General features: G+C 33.2%; 2 protein-coding genes across 6 annotated transcripts; both read left to right on the forward strand.

Annotated features, from left to right (window-relative positions):
- Positions 1 to 2,566: 2,566 nt before the first annotated feature.
- LOC102612029 (PHD finger protein ALFIN-LIKE 7) lies at positions 2,567 to 14,924 on the forward strand. Of its 5 annotated transcripts, XM_052442763.1 has the most exons (6): positions 2,567 to 3,015; positions 3,135 to 3,167; positions 5,045 to 5,112; positions 13,088 to 13,248; positions 14,124 to 14,247; positions 14,344 to 14,924. In XM_052442763.1, the coding sequence occupies exons 1-6, from the start codon at positions 2,919 to 2,921 to the stop codon at positions 14,614 to 14,616; spliced, it is 756 nt and encodes a 251-aa protein (XP_052298723.1). In that variant the 5' UTR covers positions 2,567 to 2,918; the 3' UTR covers positions 14,617 to 14,924. The 5 variants fall into 5 exon arrangements, with proteins under 5 accessions (XP_052298723.1, XP_052298722.1, XP_052298721.1 ...); XM_052442762.1 differs by lacking the exon at positions 13,088 to 13,248 and having other exon boundaries at positions 5,045 to 5,273; XM_052442761.1 differs by lacking the exon at positions 5,045 to 5,112 and having other exon boundaries at positions 2,568 to 3,015; positions 13,020 to 13,248.
- A 2,792-nt stretch (positions 14,925 to 17,716) lies between these two features.
- On the forward strand, positions 17,717 to 24,403 carry LOC102612331 (protein STICHEL). The gene is made up of 6 exons (XM_006470744.4): positions 17,717 to 20,401; positions 20,625 to 20,814; positions 21,529 to 22,092; positions 22,770 to 23,553; positions 23,900 to 23,981; positions 24,066 to 24,403. The coding sequence occupies exons 1-6, from the start codon at positions 18,314 to 18,316 to the stop codon at positions 24,162 to 24,164; spliced, it is 3,807 nt and encodes a 1,268-aa protein (XP_006470807.2). The 5' UTR covers positions 17,717 to 18,313; the 3' UTR covers positions 24,165 to 24,403.
- Positions 24,404 to 24,556: the final 153 nt, after the last annotated feature.

The raw sequence follows: 24,556 nt of genomic DNA on the forward strand, positions 1-24,556 counted from the left end.
CGCAATCCTGAGCGTCCAAACTGTTTTTAATCCGATGGCCATGATTTACTCCATGTATCTATAAAAAGGGGGCCTCCCCCCCCTAATTTGAGATCTCTGAATCCATTTTTGGGATCCATTTTCTGTAATTCCCTCTCCATCTTGTATTTTCTTCGTATTTTAATAAATTCCTATTTTGCCCCTAGTTCAACTATGAGTGGCTAATTTTCTTTCAAGCTTGGGTTGAAGGTGAAGTCTCAACATGTGTCATGGGCTTAATTTGGTAAATTTATTTTCTCTTCCCCTCTAATTTTTGTGGATGTTTTGACTTCTCGTCGACAAATAATAATAGTCTTGTCTAGATACCGCCTTGGTTACACCGGCTCTCTAGTATAAGGTTATTATTATTTGGCACGATAAGCCCTTAGCACCATATTGATTAGAGCGTGGTTCATGAGGTGTGGATTCCCCCCTCATGATTTAATTGGCATTAATACGGATTATTTAGCCCATGATGCATGTTGATACGGATCCGGATACCCAAGTGCGTCATTTCAATAGAATTCTCTTCAATTTCTTCTCGCCATTTCAATACCAATTTTAGAATTTATTCTTGCCATTTTAATTTAAGTTGTAGCATATTTCAAATCATTTCCACCATAATTCCAACCACCCATTTACAAAATTAATTCTATATATAATTAAAATCCACCTCCTCGTGGGATCGACACTCGTCACCGTTGATCTACACTACAATAGATTCGTGCGCTTGCGAGTACATTAAAATTTGCACAACAATAAACAAGAGCAAACTTCTATTTATATTGAACTTATATGTATAACCATATTCCAATGAGAATTTTATATTTTCAAAATTGATTTAATTTTGATATTTCTTTCAAAATTGTTTTAATTGTGATCATTGTACTGAAATCAAATACAAAATAAGAAAAGAGTGGTTTAAATAATAATGGCACGGGAGTGTTTACATGTGTGAAGAAGAAATAGGAGATTAAGATGGTAGACAAGGAAAAGAGAAGAGATGACATAATTTAGGGTTAACATCTAATAGTTGCTAATTATTCTATTTTAGTTATTCATTAAATTGATATATGGCGTTTAGGAAGAAAAAATTAAAAGTAAATTAAATCTTACCCCTAGATACACTTAAATGGCAAGTGTCGTAATCTCCCATTAATCTTGGGAAAAATTAGATTAGAAATAGAAGTAAAAACAATGAAAATGGAGAGGAGATAAAGATTTCACCTGGTTCCCATCATTTCTTCGAATAAAAAATAAATATTAGATTGTAATTATCCCCTGATTGAATAAAAAATTAGATATCAAATTATACCCATCTACTCCCCAAATGAAAATAATCCCCAAAGATCCCATCCCCTTAGTAATTTTTGACATCCCTAATTGGTGGTTTGCCCCATGATACATGTATCCTTGACAAAAATAAATAAATAGATGACATGCTAGTCATGTCGTCAGGCTATATTACATAAGTTTGTTGGTGAAAAGCACATGCACGAATTAAATCGGTTAGCTCAAAACAACATACTCAAATATGTAATTGAAAAACATAACATGATTTTCTCCATAGACTTTATTATTTCAAAATTTACATTGCAATAATAATTTGGGTTCTATTAATTTGAATTAGTTTTACGGTAGAAACACTGACGATGACTGCATAGTCATAAAAATAAATATTACATATATATTTATTATTATGATTTAATGGTTAACATACTTATTCAACTAAAAGTACTGGTCCAATTTAATTACAGCTTAATATTTTATAAGAAATCTTTAAATTACATTTAATATATCTTACATTCACATACATAAACAGTATATAGTGTAAAGCCTACTGTTAACTTTACATTTGCCTATTTTATATAACTTACATTCAAGTTACAAGTTTTACTTTTACACTTGAGGCACAAAATTTTAAGTTTTCAATCATTGCTTAAGGGTGCGTTTGGAATTGAGGTTGGGCAGCTGTAGCTTAAAAGTTACAGTACTAAAGTGTTTGGTAAACACTAACTGTTGTAGCTTTTAAGCTATGTTGATATGATTTTTCACTTGTATAATATAAAATTTATTATATCTTTAATATTTTTATCAAAATTATTATTTAAAATTTATATATATTATATATTATTAACTTTTATTTCATAATTACAACTTTTTTTTCACAGCAACTGTAACTTAAAATCTACAGTACTTCAATCCCAAACGCACCCTAAGTGGTAAAGACCTAAAAGGGTAACATTGTCCAAAACCTTTGTTTACAGTTTCCTCCAATGGTAGGCATTTATATTGGTCATAATTTTGATGTTTTGTGAAGAAAGAATAATAAACTCCAAAATGTAACACAGACTTCAATACAAGCCCCCGTTTTATTCAATTTTAAAAAACAATTATAATTACCCTATAGCCCCGAAGTGGGTCCCTCTAAATGGACAAATAAGAAATAACATAACACAAACCCTTAATAAAAACCTTTTAAAAAAAATTAACAAATAATAATAATATTATTATTATTGTTATAACTTGGCAATTTTCCCCAACTCGCTATCTTTATATGCACACAAATCTCTAACCCAAATTCAAACCCAAAATTGTCTCTTGCCTCTCTCTTTCTCTTTCTCTTTCTCTTTCCTTTTTCTCTTCTGGGTCTCTTCTGTTTTCTGTTGTCTAATTACAAATTCAATTCAATTAATTCAAACAGATAATGAAAAGCAAAACACGTTAAAAAAGAAGCCCTTTTTTCCCCCCAAATCGGAAAACGGACGAAAACCCTAACTGAGGCTTCTATCGTCAAAGCTTCTTTTTCTGTTCCAATTTAACTCTTTTTGTTCAATACTCGAAACCCATTTGCTAGAATTTGAAGATAATTGTTGAGAAATTAGTTAATTTTGCTTGCTATGGAAGCGATACCGCACCCTATACCTAGAACTGTAGAGGAGGTTTTCAGCGATTTTAAGGGCAGACGGGCTGGCTTGATTAAGGCTTTAACAGCTGGTAATGGCTTAATATTTTCTTCTCTTTTTATTTGAACTAAATTAATGGGTTTGTTCTATTTGAGCTTATGATTATTTTTTTCTTGTTAATTTTAATTTTAATTTTCTGGGTTGTTGCAGATGTTGAGAAGTTCTACCAGCAGTGCGATCCTGGTGGGTTTTTCTTTTCCATACCTATTTTTTGTTTATTTAATTGTAATTGGACTTTTTTTTCCTTCTTTTTTTTTCTATATTTTTGTATTATATTGACTGAATGACTAGGTATTTAATAATCAGTACGTGTTATTTATAGCTCTGTTTCATGTATAAGAGAGGCAAATTATGTTATAGAAACCAACTCGTTTATTCATTTATTTTTTTCAGTTGGAAGAATTTTAATGGAGACAATGTCTGTGATATGAATTAACTAAGTTCATGCTTGTCTTGAGTGTTTTGAGATTGTACAAAGTCCATGATTTGTCTTTAATTAAAGATGAAATGCTTGTTTTAAGGTAGTTTTGCTTGTCATAGCACTCGGAGGCTTACATTTTTTTTTTTTGATCACTTACACGGTTAGTTTCTGTTTTATTCATAAATTTCTGTGCTTCCTCACTTGCGTCGTCATTAACTCCTTCCATGATGTTTTCTTCTGTAAACGCACTTATGTTTGCCTTTCACTAGTTTGAAGGACATTTTTCATTGAAAGATCCAAATGAATTGAAATTGCTGCTATAATGTATTTGCTTTGCTGCTGAAGCAGGTCTGTGTAAATAAACTAGAAAAGTCTTAAAGTGTTGTTGTACCCATATACTTCAGTCCAGCTGGCTTCCTAGCTGCAGAAAATCTCAAGCTTTTTCATTCTTGACTGTCAGGTTCTTGTGTTTATTATATTGGTTGGAAGCAGATGGTTAGTTCAGTGTGAATTCTTGGCATTTGGTTATGTGGAAGTTCTGGACATTTGTTGATGATTTATTTGTTTGCATGATCGATTTTCAAAATAATTCATTTGGCTGCATAATTGTTGAAAAATCCAAAATTCTAGTGGTATTTATTTATTTATTTTTGGATTGATGCAGCTATGTTTGTTGGAAGTGTGTTGTTATCTTCTGTTGAGTCCTTGGCATTAATGTTTTATGTAGTCATCCATATTTTTTTCTTGAGTTATGTGGTATCTGTTATCATATTAATTTTGATTGTCTTTTTCTCAAGTCATTTTGTATAAATTTTATTGTTTCTTTTAGTAGGCATCGATATTTTCACTTTAGCCTTCCTACTTTCATATATCTGCTGGAGTGGAAAGATTGAAAGATTAGTTTGGTTCACTTTTACAATGAGCCACATGTTATTACAACACTGCATCATTTCAACCAAATAGGGAAACTGCGACACAAGAAGAATGCCCATTGGAAAATAGGGATCGTGCAGCTGCCTGATAGCAGAAAATTCCTGAATTCTTGGTGATAGTGATTATTTATGTTGGACTCCTGCTCTTATGTCTGTGGATCCGCCCAGTATTTTCAGTTTGATCCTTCAATCTAATTTCCTTATGGTTGTATGTTTATTGACTTATATTCTGTCATGGTATTATGGTTTGATATCCTTTTCTTATCAGGCGAGTTGGCTAACATGAAGTTCACTTTACTATTTTCGTCAATGTTTATTGGAGTGCAAAGCTTCACCATATAGTGTGGTTTGTGACTGTTGTGTTGTCTAATGTGTTGCCTTATCTTCTTATTGACTTGTTTGTAAAAAATTAGAACTCTAATTCTAATTGTCATTATGTTTGGCTGCTATACTCTATGTCCATGGTCAAATGTCGTCCCTTTTTTGTTTGTTTTTATGGTTTATGTCCAAATGTTGCTAGAGCAGTTGATGTCAATAAAAGAGTATCTTCCTGGACTAACAGTCTCCTTCTGCATTCTTAATGTTTTATGAAACCAAGTACTTTTTTGTGCTTTTAGTTATTGGTATGATAAAATGAGATCTGATTATATGAACAATTCAAGGCAGATTGCACATTTTTATTTAAAATACTAGTATTGTGCATACAGAAAAAGAGAACTTGAGCCTATTTGGGCTTCCTAATGAGACATGGGAAGTTAATCTGCCTGTTGAGGAAGTGCCTCCCGAGCTCCCTGAGCCAGTGTTAGGTATAAACTTTGCTAGAGATGGAATGCAGGAGAAGGACTGGTTATCACTGGTTGCAGTGCACAGTGATTCATGGTTGCTTGCTGTAGCTTTTTATTTTGGTGCACGCTTTGGATTTGGCAAAAATGAAAGGTATTTTCTCTTTCATGCCCATTTACCTGCATTTGCTGTAATCTCCAGAGCCTTAGCATTAGTATCTGCTTTTTGGTATCAAATTGTTAGTTCTTAGTCCTGTCTCATAGTTCTGCCACTGCTTTTCAACATTACAAGATGATAAAGGGGATATGCATAGATATATCATTAAATTTTATGGTTGAGATTGTTTCAATTGAAAGATCAAGGCAGTAAGTCCAGGGGAGAGTAACAATATATGTTTGATTATTTCACTTATTTTTGTAAGAATATACGTTTGATCATTCCACATATTTATCTTTTATAATGCTAATTGGTGATGATTTGTCTTCTCTCATATTTGTATTTATAACTATTTATTGGTAACTTGATCTACCAATATTAAGTTTAACAAGTCCAATAATGTTGTCTTGACAATAATTTATGATTGGTTATTCTGTGGTCAACAATTTAAGGTCAAGGCTTTTGTTTTATACATTCTGGACCATTTTTTGCTGCTAGAGCTCGTCTGTCGTCTTGTAAAATTCGGTTTGAACCACCTTGGTTACTATGTTTCATTCATCTCATTCATGCTACAAAGTCATATGATCAACTGTATGACATATGATGTTTGACAGCCTATGCATTCAAGTTGTCATTAACGAAAGGAAGTTTATGGTCTCCGACAAAGTCTTGACTCATTCAGCCGGTTGACACTGCTCAATGGAATGTTAATAATCTAATTGGGTATCATAGATTTCTTGAACAAAAGACATAGTAGGAGTAACTGAACAATATACTATGGAACTATTGTTGAAGTTATACATGATATGGAAAACCTGCGATGCTATGCTTGACCAGGAAGTTTAATAAAGTCAAGATGAATGTCTGGTTCTAATTTTTCTTGGAATTGGATCTTGCAGGAAGAAACTTTTCCAGATGATAAATGATCTCCCGACCATCTTTGAAGTTGTAACAGGAAATGCTAAGCAACCAAAGGACCCTTATTTGTTGAATCCATTCTCCGGTTCCCGGATTCTGCGGAACTTTTCCGGACGTTGTGGGTCGTCATGGCGGTGGCTACAACGTAATTTGAAGTTGATCACGAAGATATAAATGGCTGTAGCACCGACGCGTTTCACGACAATCAAGGAAATCAAAGATTGTTTCTTCCATAAGTCCATTCTGTCGGGGAGTCCCTACTTTCAGGATAATGACAATGTAGCTGTAGCCATCTACAATGATAGATCAAAGTGGTTCAATATTTCAAGGCCAAGAACATTATTGTTACTGGTATGGCGATGTTATTTGAGTATCTCAAAATGGTGCTAGTACTGTTTATGCATTATCACTAAGTCCCGGTACAGGATGGTCCATTCGAAGCATGGGATTTCAAGAAATTACAGAATGATTATAATGCTCCTCCTGTAAAAATAATGGGTTTGAATTTGAAGCCATCATTTCCAAACTCATGGGATGTAGATACCAAGCCATGTCATGTGGCTGTAAACTCATACTTGGTAGAATCTAAGTCGTAGGATATTTTGTTTCTTTTTATTTTGTTTATAGCCTCAAATTCCCTTATTTGTTTACGATGAATCAAATTTTTGAAATATAAAATTTAGATAAAATAATTAAATAAAAAATAATTTAATTTATATAATAAAAAATAAAATTTAATTAAATCATATTTTCGTTTTTTTTTTCTAGGAAAAAAAGTGTACAAATGTATGTGAGCATATATTATTGATAAGTAACACTATCCATCAAAAAATTTATCCAAAACTTTTCATCCAAAGCATTGTAAAAGACGGCATTGGTGTAGAGTGTGTAAAAAATCAACTTAAAACTTTGAGAAAAATTTTTATATACATCACATCACATAATCTTCTCATTTTTGCTACAATTTTTGCAATGATTTTTGGAATAAGTGCACTGTTCTTATCACCCAAATATACAGTAAGAACACTTCAATGTATTAGTTTCAATTTAATTTAAGCTCAGTTATTGAATTGCTCATTCAATAAGAATTCTTCATGTTATATGCTTAATTTGAAGACTCGAATCTTCACTATCTTTATCACAAAATTTTTTAGTCTCACATGCATACTACATAATTTCACTACCTAAGTATCTTAAAAGTAAATCGGATTCATGATTTAATTCATGATTTAATATCTATATAATATGATGCATGATAAATGAACTACTTTTTCAAAGTCCCATATAAAAATTGTTAATGGTGATCTCAATTTCTAAATTAGCAATCATTGAATTTTAATTTTCTCTTACATTTTCTTTTAATGTATTTTTATTTTGTCAGTTGATGGTAGGGATGAGAATGGGGAGGCGAGTGATCGACATCCTAGTATCCATCCACAATGTTCTGCTTAAGTATGTGTACTTCCTCATATCCCCGTTATAAAAATGTAAATATATGAGGGGAGGGAATAACATTTCCGTCAAACTCAATTAATATCATTGATATTATAGCATAATCCATAAGTGATTTGTCCACAACACACGAATATTAAAATAAACGACTGCGAATTAAAATATTTCGTCAAATTAAGTTAATAGTATCAATATTACAACGTAATTAATATGTGATTCGTCCACTACAAAAAAAAAAGTGGTATTTGTCTATATAACAGAAGCAATGACAAATTTTATTCTTGTCTTTACATTATTTTTATAAATATTACGATTTTTTTTGTTTACAAACATATTAATACATTTTAAATGTATTTTATTGAAGTTATGGAAAAATATAATAAAAGTTAAAAGGATTTGGATCCTCTCTTTTTAATCTTATTTTTTCTAAGATTAATTTTGTAGGAGATTATAATATTTGTCAATTACGTAGAAAATTTTCCATTTTAAACGCCAAATCACATCGTTTAGTAACTAATAACTATAATCCTAAAACTAATGGGAGTTTAATTTTAACGTTCGACTTCTTTTTTTCCCCCATTTTCTTTACACGTTTTGTAGCCTCTTTCATCTCTCACTGCTTCTTCAAAACCAGAAACTTAATTTGGTAATGAAGAATTCCACCAATTAAAAAAAAAAAGGCAGGTTAATTTTATTTTCTTTTTTTAAAATTTGGAGCTCTCTCGTTTCTCATCACAGTTCTCTTCTGTTGGAGAATTTATGAACCGTAGGATTTCAACAAATGAAAGAAAACAGAAAAAATGGAGGAGAAAGTAATCAAAGATAACTATAATTGAAATAAACAAGAGCAAACTTCTATTTATATTGAACTTATATATATATATATATATATATAACCATATTCCAATGAGAATTTTATATTTTGAAAATTGATTTAATTTTGATATTTCTTTCAAAATTGTTTAATTGTGATCATTGTACTAAAATCAAATGCAAAATAAGAAAAGAGTGGTTTAAATAATAATGGCACGGGAGTGTCTGCATGTGTGAAGAAGAAACAGGAGATAAGATGATGGGTAAGGAAAAGAGAAGAGATGACATACTTTAGGGTTAACATCTGATAGTTGCTAATTATTCTATTTTAGTTATTCATTAAATCGATATGGCGTTTAAGAAGAAAAAATTAAAAGTAAATTAAATCTTACCCCTAGGTACACTTAAATGGCAAGTGTCATAATCTCCCATGAACCTTGGGAAAAATTAGATTAGAAATAAAAGTAAAAAACAATCAAAATGGAGAGGAGATAAAGATTTCACCTATTCCCATCATTTCTTCGAATGAAAAAATAAAGGGTTATTATCATTTTACTACTTCAAAAATTAAAAAATATCAAATAACCACAAGAAATTTGTCCCCTATCATTTTTCTACTATATCTTTACAAAAATATTATTTTACTACTTTTCCGTTATAACCGTTAGTTGACCAGTTAGTTGACTAACAAAATATTAATTTTACCCTTCATGATTAAAAAAAATACTTGAAGCTTATTTACAAAATCAACTCTTCCACATTTATTCGATCATCCAAGTTTCATTTCCAACATTAGGATATAAAAATAGAATCATTAATAAGAAAAATTTGTAATCTATTTATAAAAATGGATACAAAATACCAACATAATTCTTTTTACTAGAATTATAATATATGGATTATAAATTTATCTTATTAATGATTCCATTTTTATATTAATGTTGGAAATAAAACTTGGATGATCAAATTAATGTGGAAGAGGTGATTTTGTAAAAAAGCTTCAAGTTTATTTTTTTTAATAATGAAGGGTAAAATTAGTATTTTGTTAGTCAACTAATTGGTCAACTAATGGAAAAGTAGTAAAATGATATTTTGTAAACATATAGTAGGAAAATGATAGGGAATAATACTTCTTATAATCATTTGATATTTTTTAAATTTTTAAGTAGTGAAATGATAATAGCCCAAAAATAAATATTAAATTATCATTATCCCCTTATTGAATAAAAAAAATTAGATATCAAATTATACCCATCTACTCCCCAAATGGCAATAATCCTCCAAAGACCCCATCCCCTTACTAATTTTTCACATCCCTAATTCGTGGTTTGCCACATGATATATGTATCCTTGATAAAAATAAATAAATAGATGACATGCCAGTCATGTCGTCCGGCTGTATTAGGTAAGTTTGTTGGTGGCAAGCACATGCACGAATTAAATGGTTAGCTCAAAACAGTATACTCAAGTATGTAATTGAAACACATAACATGATTTTCTTCATAGACTTCATTATTTCAAAATTTACCTTGCCATAATATTTTGGGTTCCATTAATTTGAATGACTGCGTGATTATAAAAATAAATATTATCTTTATATATATTATTATGATTTAATGATTAACATATGTATTCAACTAAAAGTGTTGGTCCAAATTTAACTACGGCCTAATATTTTATATATCCTACATTCAAGTTACAAGTTTTCCTTCTACACTCGGGGGCTGAAAATTTTAAGTTTTCGATCATTGCTTAAATGGTAAAAACCTAAAAGGGTAACACTGTCCAAAATCTTTGTTTACAGTTTCCTCCAATGGTAGGCATTTATATTGGTCATAATTTTGATGTTTTGTGAAGAAAGAATAATAAACTCCAAAATGTAACACAGACTTCAATACAAGCCCCCTTTTTATTCAATTTAAAAAAACAATTATAATTACCCTATAGCCCCGAAGTGGGTCCCTCTAAATGGACAAATAAGAAATAACATAACATAAACCCTTAATAAAAACCTTTTAAAAAAAATTAACAAATAATAATATTATTATTATTATTGTTATAACTTTGGCAATTTTCCCCAACTCGCTATCTTTATATGCACACAAATCTCTAACCCAAATTCAAACCCAAAATTGTCTCTTGCCTCTCTCTTTCTCTTTCTCTTTCTCTTTCCTTTTTCTCTTCTGGGTCTCTTCTGTTTTCTGTTGTCTAATTACAAATTCAATTCAATTAATTCAAACAGATAATGAAAAGCAAAACACGTTAAAAAAGAAGCCCTTTTTTCCCCCCAAATCGGAAAACGGACGAAAACCCTAACTGAGGCTTCTATCGTCAAAGCTTCTTTTTCTGTTCCAATTTAACTCTTTTTGTTCAATACTCGAAACCCATTTGCTAGAATTTGAAGATAATTGTTGAGAAATTAGTTAATTTTGCTTGCTATGGAAGCGATACCGCACCCTATACCTAGAACTGTAGAGGAGGTTTTCAGCGATTTTAAGGGCAGACGGGCTGGCTTGATTAAGGCTTTAACAGCTGGTAATGGCTTAATATTTTCTTCTCTTTTTATTTGAACTAAATTAATGGGTTTGTTCTATTTGAGCTTATGATTATTTTTTCTTGTTAATTTTAATTTTAATTTTCTGGGTTGTTGCAGATGTTGAGAAGTTCTACCAGCAGTGCGATCCTGGTGGGTTTTTCTTTTCCATACCTAGTTTTTGTTTATTTAATTGTAATTGGACTTTGTTTTTTCCTTCTTTTTTTTCTATATTTTTGTATTATATTGACTGAATGACTCGGTATTTAATAATCAGTACGTGTTATTTATAGCTCTGTTTCATGTATAAGAGAGGCAAATTATGTTATAGAAACCAACTCGTTTATTTATTTATTTTTTTTCAGTTGGAAGAATTTTAATGGAGACAATGTCTGTGATATGAATTAACTAAGTTCATGCTTGTCTTGAGTGTTTTGAGATTGTACAAAGTCCATGATTTGTCTTTAATTAAAGATGAAATGCTTGTTTTAAGGTAGTTTTGCTTGTCGTAGCACTCGGAGGCTTACATTTTTTTTTTTTGGTTCACTTACACGGTTAGTTTCTGTGTTATTCATAAATTTCTGTGCTTCCTCACTTGCATCGTCATTAACTCCTTCCATGATGTTTTCTTCTGTAAACGCATTTATGTTTGCCTTTCACTAGTTTGAAGGACATTTTTCATTGAAAGATCCAAATGAATTGAAATTGCTGCTATAATGTATTTGCTTTGCTGCTGTAGCAGGTCTGTGTAAATAAACTAGAAAAGTCTTAAAGTGTTGTTGTACCTATATACTTCAGTCCAGCTGGCTTCCTAGCTGCAGAAAATCTCAAGCTTTTTCATTCTTGACTGTCAGGTTCTTGTGTTTATTATATTGGTTGGAAGCAGATGGTTAGTTCAGTATGAATTCTTGGCATTTGGTTATGTGGAAGTTCTGGACATTTGTTGATTTGTTTGTTTGCATGATTGATTTTCAAAATAATTCATTTGGCTGCATAATTGTTGAAAAATCCAAAATTCTAGTGGTATTTATTTATTTATTTTTGGATTGATGCAGCTATGTTTGTTGGAAGTGTGTTGTAATCTTCTGTTGAGTCCTTGGCATTTATGTTTTATGTAGTCATCCATATGCTTTTTCTTGAGTTATGTGGTATCTGTTATCATATTAATTTTGATTGTCTTTTTCTCAAGTCATTTTGTATACATTTTATTGTTTCTTTTAGTAGGCATCGATATTTTCACTTTAGCCTTCCTACTTTCATATATCAGCTGGAGTGGAAAGATTGAAAGATTAGTTTGGTTCACTTTTACAATGAGCCACATGTTATTACAACACTGCATCATTGCAACCAAATAGGGAAACTGCGACACAAGAAGAATGCCCATTGGAAAATAGGGATCGTGCAGCTGCCTGCAGAAAATTCCTGAATTCTTGGTGATAGTGATTATTTATGTTGGACTCCTGCTCTTATGTCTGTGGATCCGCCTAGTATTTTCAGTTTGATCCTTCAATCTAATTTCCTTATGGTTGTATGTTTATTGACTTATATTCTGTCATGGTATTATGATTTGATATCCTTTTCTTATCAGGCGAGTTGGCTAACATGAAGTTCACTTTACTATTTTCGTCAATGTTTATTGGAGTGCAAAGCTTCACCATATAGTGTGGTTTGTGACTGTTGTGTTGTCTAATGTGTTGCCTTATCTTCTTTTTGGCTTGTTTGTAAAAAATTAGAACTCTAATTCTAATTGTCATTATGTTTGGCTGCTATACTCTATGTCCATAGTCAAATGTCATCCCTTTTTGGTTTGTTTTTATGGTTTATGTCCAAATGTTGCTAGAGCAGTTGATGTCAATAAAAGAGTATCTTCCTGGACTAACAGTCTCCTTCTGCATTCTTAATGTTTTATGAAACCAAGTACTTTTTTGTGCTTTTAGTTATTGGTATGATAAAATGAGATCTGATTATATGAACAATTCAAGGCAGATTGCACATTTTTATTTAAAATACTAGTATTGTGCATACAGAAAAAGAGAACTTGTGCCTATACGGGCTTCCTAATGAGACATGGGAAGTTAATCTGCCTGTTGAGGAGGTGCCTCCCGAGCTCCCTGAGCCAGCATTAGGTATAAACTTTGCTAGAGATGGAATGCAGGAGAAGGACTGGTTATCACTGGTTGCAGTGCACAGTGATTCATGGTTGCTTGCTGTAGCTTTTTATTTTGGTGCACGCTTTGGATTTGGCAAAAATGAAAGGTATTTTCTCTTTCTTGCCCATTTACTTGCATTTGCTATAATCTCCAGAGCTTTAGCATTAGTATCTGCATTTTTGGTATCATATTGTTAGTTCTTAGTCCTGTCTCATAGTTCTGCCACTGCTTTTCAACATTACAAGATGATAAAGGGGATATGCATAGATATTTCATTAAATTTTATGGTTGAGATTGTTTCAATTGAAAGTTCAAGGTAGTAAGTCCAGGGGAGAGTAAAAATATATGTTTGATTATTTCACTTATTTTTGTAAGAATATACGTTTGATCATTCCACATATTTATCTTTTATAATGCTAATTGGTGATGATTTGTCTTCTCTCATATTTGTATTTATAACTATTTATTGGTAACTTGATCTACCAATATTAAGTTTAACAAGTCTAATAACGTTGTCTTGACATTAATTTATGATTGGTTATTCTGTGGTCAACAATTTAAGGCCCCTCCAGGTTTTTGTTTTATACACTCTGGCTTGTAAAATTCGGTCAGAACCACCTTGGTTACTATGTTTCATTCATCTCATTCATGTTACAAAGTCATATGATCAACTGTATGACATATGATGTTTGACAACCTATGCGTTCAAGTTGTCATTAACGAAAGGAAGTTTATGGTCTCCGACAAAGTCTGACTCATTCAGCCGGTTGACACTGCTCAATGGAATGTTAATAATCTAATCGGGTATCATAGATTTCTTGAACAAAAGACAAAAATAGGAGTAACTGAACAATATACTACGGAACTATTGTTGAAGTTATACATGATATGGAAAACCTGCGATGCTATGCTTGACCAGGAAGTTTAATAAAGTCAAGATGAATGTCTGGTTCTAATTTTTCTTGGAATTGGATCTTGCAGGAAGAAACTTTTCCAGATGATAAATGATCTCCCAACCATCTTTGAAGTTGTAACTGGAAATGCTAAGCAACCAAAGGACCTATCTGCTAATCACAATAGCAGCAAAAGCAAATCGAGTGGAAAGGTTTGAGGAAATTGAAATTGGAACTTAATGGTTTTCAGTTACTATTGTTTTTATCAAATTCTTTTCTCTCACGGTTTGGATGTTGCCTTCGAGCAGTCTCGTCCAGCTGAATCACAAACCAAAGCAGTGAAGATGTCTCCACCACCGAAGGACGATGATGATAGCGGTGATGAAGAAGAGGAAGATGATGAACAGGGTGCCACCTGTGGAGCATGCGGGGATAACTATGGCACTGACGAATTCTGGATCTGCTGCGATATCTGTGAGAAATGGTTCCACGGCAAATGTGTAAAGATTACACCTGCGAAGGCCGAGCACATCAAGCAGTACAAGTGCCCCAGCTGCAGTAGCAAGAGGGCTAGAGTTTAAGATCAGTTATGAAGTTGGGAATTGAACAACGATTGAACAAAGCAAGACAAGATTAGAACTTTTTTCGTTACAGTTTGAGAGTAAAACAGAGTCAGATACCTGTTTTAGTCAATGAATTTGCAACTCCTGTTTAATTTTCTCTGGAATTTGTGTTTTGAAATAGCTGCTGGCATTTAGAAATGCAAATGTTGGAGCAAGTTTTCTGGTGGTTTGATCTAAAGTTCTTGTTGTGAATGTGTAAGCATCATTGACAAAAGGCTCTTCCTATTCTATGACTGTGTCCTTTGTTAAAGGAAAAGATTGGAACATTCCTCATTGTAGCATCAAACATGCAAGGAAATTGAAGCATAACTTGGCTTGAGCATGAAGTCATCATAACATGCTCCCAAATTTTGGTGCAAAATTATTGTCCGCCAATTGCTACCAATTGGATGAAAAAGTTCCAATTTCAAGAAGCAATCAAATATTGTTTTAAATAAGTGGATGCAAGTACAAACTAATAATGGTGAGGTGGTCTTCTGATTGTCCACAATCTATTGCTAAATTTATGTTAAAAAGTGGAAAAGTGATTTGATAATATTTCACCAACTGTAAGCATCCAAATGTGGGGATTTTGGTAAAAGAATGTTCCAACTATTTACGTAAGCAAACACACTATAACTATAACTATAACTATATATATATATTCTAATGGAGGGTCTTGTCTTAAATGAATCACTGAAGAGTAACATGTTTACATTTTGACTTTCAATGATTTCATTATGGACACACTCAATGATCATCACCAAAAAATTTTTTTAAAAAAAGTTAAGATTTAACAAAACACACATGCAATTGGAGAGCTTTAGAAACAATTAAGACATTTTAACTCAACGCATTAATCATGATAATCATTAGTTCATGTGGAAAAGAAATTTTTGATCGCAATTATGAAATGAAGACATAATTAACTCACGCAACTTTATATTCCATTTTAATTGAGCAAAAATATCGATATTAATTAATTAATTCAACTCGTTAGGTCCCTTCTTTTTTTTTTGTAAATGGAGGAGCTTAAGGTTAAAAAGCCTCCCTCATATCTAAAATCTACAAAGAAACAATGAAATAAAAGACTTGTGGGATCAAGTAGGCTTTTCAATTCGTTCAAGGCCATGGGGACCTACTCTTTAAAGTTTCTATTTGTTGCAATTGCATTATTAGGCTTTGATGCTGCCGCTTGGATAAGCTTCTTGTGGTATTAATCAAAATAGAAAATGCATTGTCATGCTATAAAATCCAACAGTAGAATTCCACCAAAATCAAACATGTTTTGTTTGTCTGCAAAAATTCTATCAGAAAAAGCACAAGAAACCAAACACAACCAAGAAACTGCATTGGCCCTGTCTTTATAAATCTGCTTAAAGCCATAAATGGTTTAGGGCTTAGCAAAAGGTATTGGGTTTTTTTTTTATTATTAGTAGTATTGTCGTGCAAGCTCAAGTGATGATTAATATTCAATTGACAAAAACCTAAAGAAACCAAAAGTTGCATGTGATTAAGCATTTGGCTGTAGATGGGTTAAAGCATGTTGTGAGTAGAAAATTTAATGTCATTAATCTCCAACTGATAAACAATTTAATGCTTGACTAACCAATCACGTGCTAAAGAGGAAAAGAGATCTGATTTGGGAATATCTTAAAGGATTAGTTTAATTGGGAAATTATTAAAATTAAGAAGAGTTGTGAAGAAAAAAAAACCATGATAGAGATTAGAGAGAGGTCTCATTGTGGCCTTGGCACATGCTTTGGTTGTTAAATAGAAAATTGATCGATCGATCACCAAAACTTGACCAACACCCATTTTTGTCTACGTTTTGATTGTGATTGATAAGCCATTTTCAATTGCTAACGTATGGATACTGCTTCAACATGGAATCTAAATCTTGATCTTGATGGTGGAGAGAAAATTGTGATTTGTTTTCTAAAAATGAAAAACAAAATTAAGATACATATGACTCATATGTAAATAATTACATGAAACGTGAAATTAATAATATCAAACGTTATACATATAGATCGTAAAAATGATAAATGATAACACAAAACATCATAATAGTAATGATGTACGTTGTCAAAATTAGTAATACATTAACTATATTAATTATTTGGATTAAAATGGTAAAACTCTATATTGGTGTTAATGTAAAGTCCAGAATTTCACTCTTTTTCTCTCTTTTCTATTTTTTTTCCTTTTTAAAATAGAGATCACATTGTTGTGCGCTGCATCCTCTAAAAGTTTTTTCTTTCTTTCTTTCTTTTTTATTTTTTTGTCACATTATTCATCAAAAGAAAAGAAAAAAAACCTCATCAATTTCTTCTTCAGAAAGTACTTTCTAGTTTCTATGCAACTCTTCACCTTATCTTGTCATGAATTCACAAGCTTGATTCATTCAATAAGTTCAACCATATTGGTTGAAGAGATGGCGAATATGCATTTACTGAAAAAGCAAGGAACACCTAATGACTTTGTGCCTTTAACTTTAATAGAAGGACACTCAAATGCAAAATGAACATATAAACAGAAAATTGCAACCAATTAATCAATAGCTATGAAAAGATCAAACTACTGAATTGAATTGTTCTATTCTCTTGTACAAATGTCTCTATTTTATATCATTCAAAATAATATTATTATAGTGCATATGTATTTTACAAAGTGAATAGTAGACATTCCAACTTAAAAACTTTTTCAAAATTTATATAGCTTCTTGACACTTGAATCACATAGATAAACAATGATACAGAATTAGTGTAATAACATAGTATAATATTAATATTGATGGATGTAAATAGAAACATTTTACAATTCTTTTTAAGTGGATCTTTTATATATAGTTATATACCATTCACCACATTACCAATACAATATATATATATATATATATATTAGCAAAAATAGTAGTATCAATATCTTTCCAAAAACATATTCTTAAAAGAAGTTTATTTTTTTTCCTTTATAATGTTTTCTTTTTCTTTCTTGCAATAAATATTTCCATAAATCATTAAAAAAATATTGTGTAACAAAACAGACAAAAGACAAGAAGAGACCAAGAACTGTTTCAAGTGTAAAAAGGCAAAAACTGTAAAATAAAAAATAAATAAAAAATAAAAAAAATGAAAGACAAAAAACACAACACAAATATCAAAAGAAGTAGAAATCCCGGGGTCCCCGGGGCTTCCTCCACAGTCCAAAGTTCTCTTTCACACACACACTCACTCACATTCCAAAGATTCAACTTTCAACAATTTTGATTTGAGGCGCCAACTAAGAAATAGGAGTAAAAAATAAAAAATAAAAAATAGAAATAAAGAAGTAAAAACCCTAGTGACAGTGAGTGAAGAAGAAGAAAAGGAAAAATCAACAAAAAATATTATTTATATTGTCAGGTACTGGTCCATTTCATACTCACACTGTCAAAATCCATTATTTCCTATCCACTCTCTCTTTCACTAATCATTTATTACCATTTTCGTTCAAAGTTTCAATTTTTTTTCCTTTTTGTTGTTGGGTTTGTATGATTTGTAAATTTTGTGTACGTGGGGTTTGAAGCTTTGATGAGTGAAATGGGAATGTGGGTATTGTTTTAAACTTGTAAAGTTTTGTTTTGGGGTTTGTGGGTTTTTTTTTTTTTTTTTAATTCTTGGTTTGACCAAGGGAAATGGCTGAAATGAGAGGGAGGTTGCAGTTGAAGAAAGAGCTGACACAAATTAGGAAAGCAGCCCGTTTGCGTGATCCGGGGACCACATCTTCATGGAAGTCACCATTGAGTTCATCCAGATCTCTAGCAGCAGCAGTGGCAGCAGCTTCTGCTTCTGGCTCTGCTTGGAAGATCAATAACAATAACAAGCAATTGGTTGATGAAGACAACAATGTGAGTATTAATAATGGGAATGTGAATGGGAAAGAGAAGAGGGTGTTTTTGTGTAATTGGAAGAATCAGAAATCTTCGAGTGAGACTAGTGCAGTTGCAAGAAATGATGATGATGATATTGATGTCGATGATGATGAGGATGAAGGATCTTCCTCGGTTATTGAAAGTGTTGATGATAGCTTGAGTGATGCAAGAAATGGTGGTGATTCAAAGAGTGATACTTATTTGGGTGAGAATCGGGCATCGTCGATTTTCAGGTGTAGAGATGCAAATCTTGTGTCTGTGGCAACTCCAGCAATGAAAAGAGCAATGGCTGCCAAGAGAAAAAGTAAGAGACATAAAACCCTTTCCGATTCTTTAACTAGATATCAACAAAAACAAATTATTCTTGCTAGGAATTCAGCGGCATTAGGTTTAGGCAGGGATGAGTCTGTTGAGCAATCCGATGATACTGAAGATTATTGTAATTCGGAGGATTTTCGTAAATATTCTGGGGCTTCCCCATTGCTATTAAAACTTAAGCATAAGAACTGGTCACATTCGTCTTCTAAGTTGTTGAAAGGTGGTAGAAAAGAAGATTCGTCTTATAGTTACAGCACACCTGCATTGTCTACTAGTTCTTATAATAGGTATGTTAATCGTAATCCTAGTACAATTGGATCTTGGGATGCCACAACAGCATCCTTGAATGATAATGATGATGCTATGGATGATCATTTGGATCTCCCTGGTCGTCAAGGATGTGGGATTCCGTGCTATTGGTCAAAAAGGACACCAAAACATAGAGGGGTATGTGGGAGTTGTTGCTCTCCTTCCCTTTCAGATACTCTAAGGAGGAAAGGAAGTAGTATTTTGTGTGGGAGCCAGACGATGTATCATGGAAGGAGACGCTCGTCATCTGTTTCTAACAAGAGGAGAATGGCTTCAAGAAGTGCCCAAGGTGTTCTCCCATTACTCGCCAATAATGGTGATGGGAGAGCAGGGTCATCTATCGGAACTGGCCGTAGTGATGATGAACTTTCTACAAACTTTGGGGAGCTCGATTTGGAGGCATTAAGCAGATTAGATGGCAGGAGGTGGTCATCAAGCTGTAGGAGTCAAGATGGGTTAGAGATTGTAGCTTTAAATGGAGAGGAAGAGGAAGGTGTACTGGAGAATATAAGGAGTTTGAGCCAGAAATACAAGCCGATCTTCTTTGATGAATTGATTGGACAGAATATTGTGGTTCAATCACTTGTGAATACCATTTCAAGGGGAAGAATTGCTCCTGTTTATCTTTTCCAAGGTCCTCGAGGGACAGGGAAAACGTCAACGGCTAAGATCTTTTCTGCTGCTCTGAATTGTGTGGCTACTGACCAAACCAAGCCCTGTGGGTACTGCAGAGAATGTAACGACTTCATCTCTGGAAAAAGTAGGAATTTTATGGAAGTTGATGGCACCAATAAAAAAGGAATGGACAGAGTTAGATACATTTTGAAACACTTATCTGCTGGTCTTCCATCAGCCTCTCCACGATTCAAGGTTTTTGTTATTGATGAGTGTCACCTGTTGCCCTCGAAGACGTGGCTGGCGTTTCTCAAGTTTCTTGAAGAACCACCACAGAGAGTTGTGTTCATATTCATAACAACAGATATTGACAATGTGCCCCGTAGCATACAATCACGGTGTCAAAAATATCTATTCAACAAAATTAAAGATGGTGACATTGTAGCGAGGTTGAGGAAAATTTCTGCTGAGGAGAATCTGAATGTTGAGCCGGATGCATTAGATTTAATTGCTCTGAACGCTGATGGTTCTCTTCGAGATGCTGAAACTATGTTAGACCAGCTCAGTTTGCTTGGAAAAAGAATCACTTCATCTCTTGTAAATGAACTTGTGAGTTTTATCGACAATGCTTTGTTGGCATGGTTTGATTCGGATTTAGTTATTAACACTACCATAATTTCATGAATGGGAATATGATCAATTAACAAAAAAACTATTTTGTAAAGAAAAGCTAAACCATCTCAAGTGCATGTGAGTTTCATATTTTTCTGATCCTTTAGTTGTACATATAATTAGTTCAACTTACATATGCAATTTGCTGACTTCTCTGCAGGTGGGGGTTGTTTCTGAAGAGAAATTACTGGAACTTTTAGAATTAGCGATGTCATCAGACACTGCAGAAACGGTGAAAAGAGCCAGGGAGTTGATGGATTCTGGGGTTGATCCAATGGTTTTGATGTCTCAACTGGCTAGCCTCATCATGGATATCATTGCTGGAACCTACACCATTGGTGGAAGGAGTTGTGAGTATTATCCATTTCACTTTTTCATGGTTGTTTCTTCGGAAGCAGAAGCTCCAAAGAGATAGAAAATTTGTTCTCTAATTAGATCAATCTGCTATGTTTGAAATCCCTGTTAACTCAATTTTGGTAAGTTAATATTGGGAATACCAGACCGCCTAGATATACTAAATCATAAATTGGTAATACCTAGCTTTTCAAACAAATGCGTCAGAGAAACATTTTTCTCTTTATTTTTATTTTACTGAAATCTCCGTGGACTCAAGTACACAATTTGTGTATAATGTCTTTGAGGCGACTAGATGTCCCATTTATTCTCATAAGGAAAAATATTGGTATGTATCTATTATCATTGATTTGTCTCATCATATTTTTTATAAGGTAAGTTTTAATCTGCAGCAATTTTCCAAAAAGGTTAATTCTTTTAGTTACTTGTCGTGTATTTGCAGCCAACTTAAACCCATTATGGAAAGTTGGTTAACATTGTATCCAGAACCTTGGTTTGCTGATTGTGATTGGTTACATTGTATCCATTTTATCCACCTTTTATTGTTGTTCCAACTTTCATTTATTTATCTTAGCTTCAATTGAAATGCAGCCAAAAAGAAAAGGAGAAACATTTTGAGTTTGAAACCCATTGTAAAATTTATTCTCTGCTGTCAGTTAGAAATATTACAATTGAAATTACTGATATGCATTGTTGTTGTCATTCTCTAGTAACTGAAGCAGAATTGGAGAGATTAAAGCATGCATTGAAGCTCCTTTCAGAGGCTGAGAAACAGCTAAGGCTTTCAAGTGAACGCTGCACGTGGTTCACTGCAACCTTGTTGCAACTTGGTTCAATGCATTCACCAGATCTCACTCAGTCAGGTAGCAGTAGAAGGCAGAGCTCTAGGACTACCGAGGAAGATCCATCAAGTACTTCAAGAGAAGCTGTTGTTTACAAGCGGATGTCAGGTCCTCAATATATGCCTCAAAATGCAGTATCCCCTGCTTCCTTGCGTGAACCAGTTAATGGAAATTCCAGGCATCTTGGAGAAGTATTATCACGAATTGATGGTCATAATTCTTATTCCAAGCCCTCACATAGCCGGTTGAAAGATGCGGGTGCCTTGGCTGTCTCACAGAATGGCAATATTGTTGGAAATACGATTATTACATGCAGAAATTCAGAAAAGCTAGGTGAGATCTGGGCACAGTGTATTGAAAGGTGTCATTCGAAGACATTGAAGCAGCTACTGCAGGTCCATGGAAAGCTTTTGTCTATCTCTGAGGTTGAAAGTAAGTCCAATAAGTTTTACTGGGAAATTGAATTACACAATGTAAAAGAATATATACACAGACATAATATGTATATTCTTAATCGTTATTACTGTTATTTGATTCTCAATCCTATTAACTGAACACACACGCACACTACCAAGGCCTAGCTCCACTGGTTAGTGGACGGCCTTCTTAAAGGTTCGAGACTCATGTAGTGTGCGTGCGTATTTGATTAATAATTTTTTTTTTAAATCTTATTTAATTTAAAAAATATTCAAGTAGTCAAGAAGTGCTTCCAGGAAATTTTGGGTGAAAATAATCCTTTGGGCTATGATTGCTAATTTTTTTGTAAATTTAAGCATCTTAATTTTTGAAGTTCTATAAAAATGAAAGTGGGTAAAGTGTCATATTAAGTGTAAATTGCGAAACTAATAAGGATTTTGATTTGTTAAGTACCTTGAGAAATGGTATATACTGCTGTAACAATATTGTTTTTCTCTGTCTGTGGCTCCCTATTTTTGGCCTCTACTAATATGGATTTTGATTTATTAAGTTCCTTGAGTGGAGGTGTATAGTTCCTTGTCTGTCTCCATCTCTGGCTCCCTATTATTGGCCTTTTTGGTCCACATGCTGTTGATTCAAATTTCCTTAAAGATGTTTGCAAGTGTTTAAATTTCTATATTTTCTCCTTGCAGGAGTTTTAATTGCCTACGTTGCATTTGGAGATGGAGATATTAAGTCAAGAGCAGAAAGGTTTTTGAGCAGTATTACCAATTCAATTGAAACTGTATTGAGACGCAATGTAGAGGTTAGAATAATCCTGTTGCCGGATGGTGAGGCTTCTATTCACCATGGAATTTCTAATGAGTTACCTAAAGGTCTCAAAAAGACAGAAACCACTGCCGCAATTGAGAGGGAAGGAAAGGCACTTTGCTCAAATGCAAACGATAATTATTCTGATTCAGACTCACAGCAGATTCCTGTTAATGTAGCGAGGAAAGTATCCAGAGGAAGTTTTAATGAGTTGGAAGGTAAGTTTAAAGGAGAGGATGATCATTCAAATTGTTCTCCCCTTTTTGCTGACGGCAATTCGGAAATTAGTAGTACAAAAGGGAGGAGGCAGGAGATTCCAATGCAGCGAATAGAATCCATAATCCGCGAACAGAGGTTAGAAACTGCATGGTTACAGGCTACAGAGAAAGGAGCCCCTGGATCACTGGGTCATTTGAGACCTGAGAAGAATCAAGTGTTGCCCCAGGAGGATATCTATCGACAAAATCATATGGAGTCCCTTCTTTCATCAGGATTGTCTTCTCAGCAATGGGAAGATGAATTAAATCAGGAACTCAAAATTTTGAAGCTCAATGAAGATAGAGTGCTCAAGAAGGATGAGAATGGCAAAAAGGGTGAAAATTACCCGATATTGCCAAGCTTATTGCATGATAGCAGTTTTATGGGGAATTTCAGCAAAGAGAACCAGTAAGTCTTTTACTGACATCTATTGTAATTATATATTATTTTTTCTGTGATACTTTGCACTCCTTGGGTCCCAATCGAGAATAGATTTCCAAAAACTAAAGCCTAGAAATTGATAGAACAATTAGGTTGCTTGAAATTTGGTGTACTATATCCAGCTTGTTGCTAGGTATAGGGTTGATCTTACAAGATCCAGCTAAAAGTCCAATACCCAATTCCAGAAGTTTAGAGAAAAGTGGCTTAATCCAATACTGAAGAATTCAAGATTGTTGAGTTTACCTTTTTCTTGAAGTACTAGATTCTCACTTAGATTGTATACCTCTCATGCTAAATGCTGGTGTTTCTTTAGGGGATATGAATCAGGGTCACAAGCTGGAGGTTGCAGTGGGCTATTCTGTTGGAATAACACCAAACCTCATAAGAAGGGAAAGGTATTTTATCAGTATTAATATGTTTCTTCCTTCATTCTAGCATTTTGCATAAAGTCATCAGGTTCTATTTCTGTGTGTGAACAGGTCAAAGGAACCCCTGTTCGATCACGAAAAGGCGGGCATTTTTCATTATTTGTCGATTGCACAAAGGCAAAAAAAAGTGAAAGCAGACTTAGAAGATAAATGGGGAGCTTAAATTTAAGTAGTTGGGAATTCATCCTTTTGTTTTCTTTGCAAATTTTTTTGTGTATTTATTTTCCAGTTAAACCATTCTTCAAGAATGCGAGCTGAGCTCAAAGAGAATGATGTAAAATGAAAAGGATATGTTGGACTTTGCCATTTGTTTAGCTGCAGCTAATTTTTATGCCATGAATTATATATAATGAGAAACAGTCTAAGATGAAAGCAATTCAGCTTTTGCACTGCCTTGCTTGCTGGTGTAGTAAAATTAGTTTTTGCGAGTTGCTCATGGTGCCATTTCAACCCATTCATTTACGGATCCGCTGATATACATCAGATAATGCATGTTACAGATCTCAACACAACATTTGAAACTTCTTACACTAAACTTGAAA

Source organism: Citrus sinensis, chromosome 5 (genome assembly GCF_022201045.2).
Source record: "Citrus sinensis cultivar Valencia sweet orange chromosome 5, DVS_A1.0, whole genome shotgun sequence".
Lineage (NCBI taxonomy): Eukaryota > Viridiplantae > Streptophyta > Magnoliopsida > Sapindales > Rutaceae > Citrus > Citrus sinensis.

Coding starts and splice junctions, on each gene's coding strand:
- LOC102612331 (XM_006470744.4), top strand. CDS start 18,314: ATGGCTGAAATGAGAGGGAGGTTGCAGTTGAAGAAAGAGCTGACACAA. Junction 20,402..20,624: donor CATCTCTTGTAAATGAACTT/GTGAGTTTTATC, acceptor ACTTCTCTGCAG/GTGGGGGTTGTTTCTGAAGA. Junction 23,982..24,065: donor AACCTCATAAGAAGGGAAAG/GTATTTTATCAG, acceptor GTGTGTGAACAG/GTCAAAGGAACCCCTGTTCG.
- LOC102612029 (XM_052442762.1), top strand. CDS start 2,919: ATGGAAGCGATACCGCACCCTATACCTAGAACTGTAGAGGAGGTTTTC. Junction 5,274..14,123: donor GGATTTGGCAAAAATGAAAG/GTATTTTCTCTT, acceptor TGGATCTTGCAG/GAAGAAACTTTTCCAGATGA. Junction 14,248..14,343: donor AAAGCAAATCGAGTGGAAAG/GTTTGAGGAAAT, acceptor GCCTTCGAGCAG/TCTCGTCCAGCTGAATCACA.